This window comes from Spermophilus citellus (assembly GCF_964194105.1).
Source record: "Spermophilus citellus genome assembly, chromosome: 8".
NCBI classification, from domain to species: Eukaryota; Metazoa; Chordata; class Mammalia; order Rodentia; family Sciuridae; genus Spermophilus; species Spermophilus citellus.
The window spans coordinates 60,271,941-60,275,521 of record NC_138189.1 but is presented as its reverse complement, the minus strand read 5'-3'; the positions used below and the strand labels follow the sequence as shown (position 1 = coordinate 60,275,521).

Sequence of the window (3,581 nt, the reverse complement as noted above, 5' to 3'; positions counted from 1 at the left end):
TAAATAACGTAAAATATTCCCATTCATGCCTATTGAGTCAAATTAAGATGGACACAGTGTTGGAGAATGCAGACAATCCTCTCTCCCTCTTTCCCTAACTCCCTCCCTCCCTTCCTCCTCATGGAATCTCTGCCCTGCTCAGTCCCTAAAGGAACTGTGGTTTCCTGCCCTCAGCATTAATGGTTTCTTTTACTACTGCCCAGAGGATTTCCTGACTTGGATGCCTCTGTCAACGTAACATATAGGAAAAAAATTGAAAAGAATGATGCAAAACACATTAAGGCCTACTTACTTAAAAATTGTACTTAGGACTTCGACTTAAAGATTAATTTGATATTTCACAGGAGGCAAATGTGAGAATTAAATGTCCATTAAAAAAAAACTATTTCTGTATGCAATAAAGATCTGATTTTCAAGAAACAGTTTATATTTTGGAAAGTGAAACCTAACTCACTGAAAAGAAAGGACAGGGGGAAATTCCATAACTCAGAGGCTATAATAAAGACAAATAATTCCTTTGATTTTGCAACAGGGGACTTCCCCAAAGACTAGCCAGCAGATTTTGCTGAGTCAATTGTTATCCAATCAGAGTCAGGGAGGGAAAATGCCTTTGCATATAAATACTGCACACCAGCTCCACATTTTGAGAGACACTCCTCAACTGCTTAAACTTTCTGAGCCTACTACAGAGGAACCTCTGGTCTCTGCACCATGAACCAAAGTGCTGTTTTTATTTTCTGCCTCATATTTCTTACTCTCAGTGGAACTCAAGGTAAGAAATATTAAGGAATATTTAATTTATGAAATCGAAAAGCAGGACTGGGTATAAATTCTATATACAATATAGAAATAGTATATTTTCAAGTTTCAGTGTGTCTCTAAAAATGAGAGGGCAATAAGCAGAGATTACTACCTCTGGTCACAGTTTATATGACTGAAGTAAAAGAAACAAGTAGAATTTAAAAAAAGAGAGGGATAGAGGAAGTGAAGGAAAAGATAAAAAAAAGGGAGAAGCTGGTCGAGGTAGTGCATGCCTGTAATTCCAGCCACTCAGGAGGCTGAGGCAAGAGGATCTCAAATTCAAATACAGCCTTAGCAACTCAGCAAGACCCTGTCTCATAATAAAATATATAAAAAGGGCTGGGAATGTGGCTCGGTGGTTAAGCATCCCTGGATTCAATCCCTTGTACAAAAAAAAAAGGAGGATAGAAAAAAATGTGAGGAAATGAGGAGAGGATAAGACCCAGATACTCCTTACCTAGCTAAGCTTGCTCCATTACATGAACTGTGCCCAAGGGTGACTTTATAATCAACAAGTTACAATTCCCCTCTTCAAGATAATCAGCTATTATATCATTTAGAGCTGTGTTACAATAGGAAACGTTCCCCCTCAGATTAAGTGACTATATAACAATATAGGGATAGGATTCCACTAAATACTACCAATCCACATGTCTTATGAGACCTGTACTAATTTTCCCTGCCATCTTGTCGCTCTTCCTGCAGGATTGCCGCTCTCAAGAACAACACGCTGCAACTGCATCCAGATTAGTAATCGACCTGTTAATCCAAAATCATTAGAAAAACTTGAACTTATTCCTGCAAGTCAATCTTGTCCACGTGTTGAGATCATGTGAGTAAAATTCCATCTGAGGGTCACCTCCCTGGTTGTAAAGTATTTTAAACATGTGATGATTATCACAAAAGATCAGTAAAGGGTTTGTGATGAACACTATTGTATAGAAGAGGAAAATATCTACAGTGAAACTTAGATGTCTGACTTTGGAACTGTGTATTCCATCTACTTTGTAGCCTCAACATTGTTTTAAATATTTTTACTCCTACTTACTTCTACAGTGCCACAATGAAAAAGAGCGGGGAGAAGAGATGTCTGAATCCAGAATCTAAAGCCATCAAGAATTTACTGAAAGCACTTAGGATCGAAAGGTAGGTTTGTTGTTGCTTGCAGAACAACTGCTCTTTAGGGAATGGAAATCCTGGGAAGTTAGCCATATTTGCATTGGGCTTTACTGCGCGACCCTTGGATTAAACGTATGTTACTATCATGCCTTTTTCTACCTGCATTTACTCAGACGTGAAGCTCATGCTTTAACTGAGGATCTTTGGGTTATCTATATACTCAGTGTATTTTAAGCAGAACCCAGACTAATTCCAGAGTCTATACAACTTTTATATTCCTTTTATCATCTTACAGGTCTAAAAGATCATCTTGAAACCAGAGATAAGCAAAATCACTGCAGTGCTGAGAAAGATGGACCACAAAGAAGATATTTCTATTACTTCCTCACAGAGAGTATATGTTGAATTCTAACTGTTCCTAGTTTGTAGTTCTCCTGAAAAGTGACCAACGACAGTCATCAAATTAGCTGCTATACCTCCCGTGGTTTATTATCCTGAGCTGTAATTTCTCTAGTAGTAAGAATTACTAGCTATATTACTAATAGTTATTAGAGCTATTACTAGCTAATAATGACTCTGTCCTGGCACTACACTATAAGCTATGTTGAGGTGCTACCTTCCTAGCAAATGTGCCAAGTCCTAGCCTGCTACTGACACTTTCCTCACCTATCCTATCTGCTAAGGGTTATTAAGGGATCCTTTTGACTTCTGGATTTATCAAAATCTTAAATAACTAAAGGTATGCAACCAAAGGTATAAAATCTGCTTATTAATGAATAATCTTTACTTCGTGGGTTTTTATTGCCATCCCCCCCCAGGAATTCATATTTTTTCAGTGGTTACATACACATAATTCCAAATACCTACAGGAAGTTGGATATGTCTGGAAATTATGTGTAAATATTGTTATTTAATGAAAGACTGTAAAAGGAGTTCTTAGAGATATATTTTTATATTGTTTTCAATGTATATGAAATAATATAATTTGTATAATTAAATACTACAGACCAATGAGTTAGTAGGAAATTTTAAAATCTAGGTATATGCTTTGCATGTTATATAAGACAAATGTGTTGAATGGTTTTAAAAAAAAAAATGATGTGCTGTCCTGGAAATATTAAAAAAGATTAAATAACTGTTGTAAGACCATAAAGGTAATAAAGTAATTATCACTAAGATGAAGTGTCTTGTGGGTCTCTGACTGGAACATTTATTTCATAAGGAGCTTATATTGGAAAATCCATGGCTTGGAGAAGCTGGGATGAGTAGAAGACAAACAAGTTGGAGAATAACCACATTCTCTCCAACTTTAGTCTCCTGAAAGGCCCATTATATAAGATTCCTATATAAGCAATGTAGTATGAGACACCTTGGACTGTTTCAGACCACTATAACCAAGTTTCTATGTGACAACTCCCTCTGAACATTCTATAGGGACTTCAAATTACAAAACATTGCAAATTTATTCTCTCTTAGATCTGTTTCTTCTACTCTATTCTAATGTCCTAGTTGAAAACTGCACATCATCCACACAGTTCCCAAACCAGAAACAGAAATACTTCTATACTACTACTACTCCCTCACTTCCCACATCCAATTAGTTACTAAGAAGATATTTGCAACAGATTCAGTTGAGAAATTATTAGTGTCTAAGCTATATA

The 3,581-nt window shown here is 36.4% G+C and overlaps 1 protein-coding gene across 1 annotated transcript; it reads left to right on the top strand.

Moving 5' to 3' along the window:
* Window positions 1–652: 652 nt before the first annotated feature.
* On the top strand, window positions 653–3,090 carry CXCL10 (C-X-C motif chemokine ligand 10). The gene is made up of 4 exons (XM_081304422.1): window positions 653–772; window positions 1,507–1,633; window positions 1,858–1,947; window positions 2,216–3,090. Exons 1-4 carry the CDS (start codon window positions 712–714, stop codon window positions 2,232–2,234), a joined length of 297 nt encoding a protein of 98 aa, XP_081160548.1. The 5' UTR covers window positions 653–711; the 3' UTR covers window positions 2,235–3,090.
* Window positions 3,091–3,581: the final 491 nt, after the last annotated feature.

Excerpts from the sequence above, each read along its gene's own strand:
- CXCL10 (XM_081304422.1), top strand. The coding sequence starts at position 712 with ATGAACCAAAGTGCTGTTTTTATTTTCTGCCTCATATTTCTTACTCTC. Across the intron at positions 773-1,506 it reads TACTCTCAGTGGAACTCAAG|GATTGCCGCTCTCAAGAACA; the intron begins GTAAGAAATATT and ends CTCTTCCTGCAG. Across the intron at positions 1,634-1,857 it reads TGTCCACGTGTTGAGATCAT|TGCCACAATGAAAAAGAGCG; the intron begins GTGAGTAAAATT and ends TTACTTCTACAG.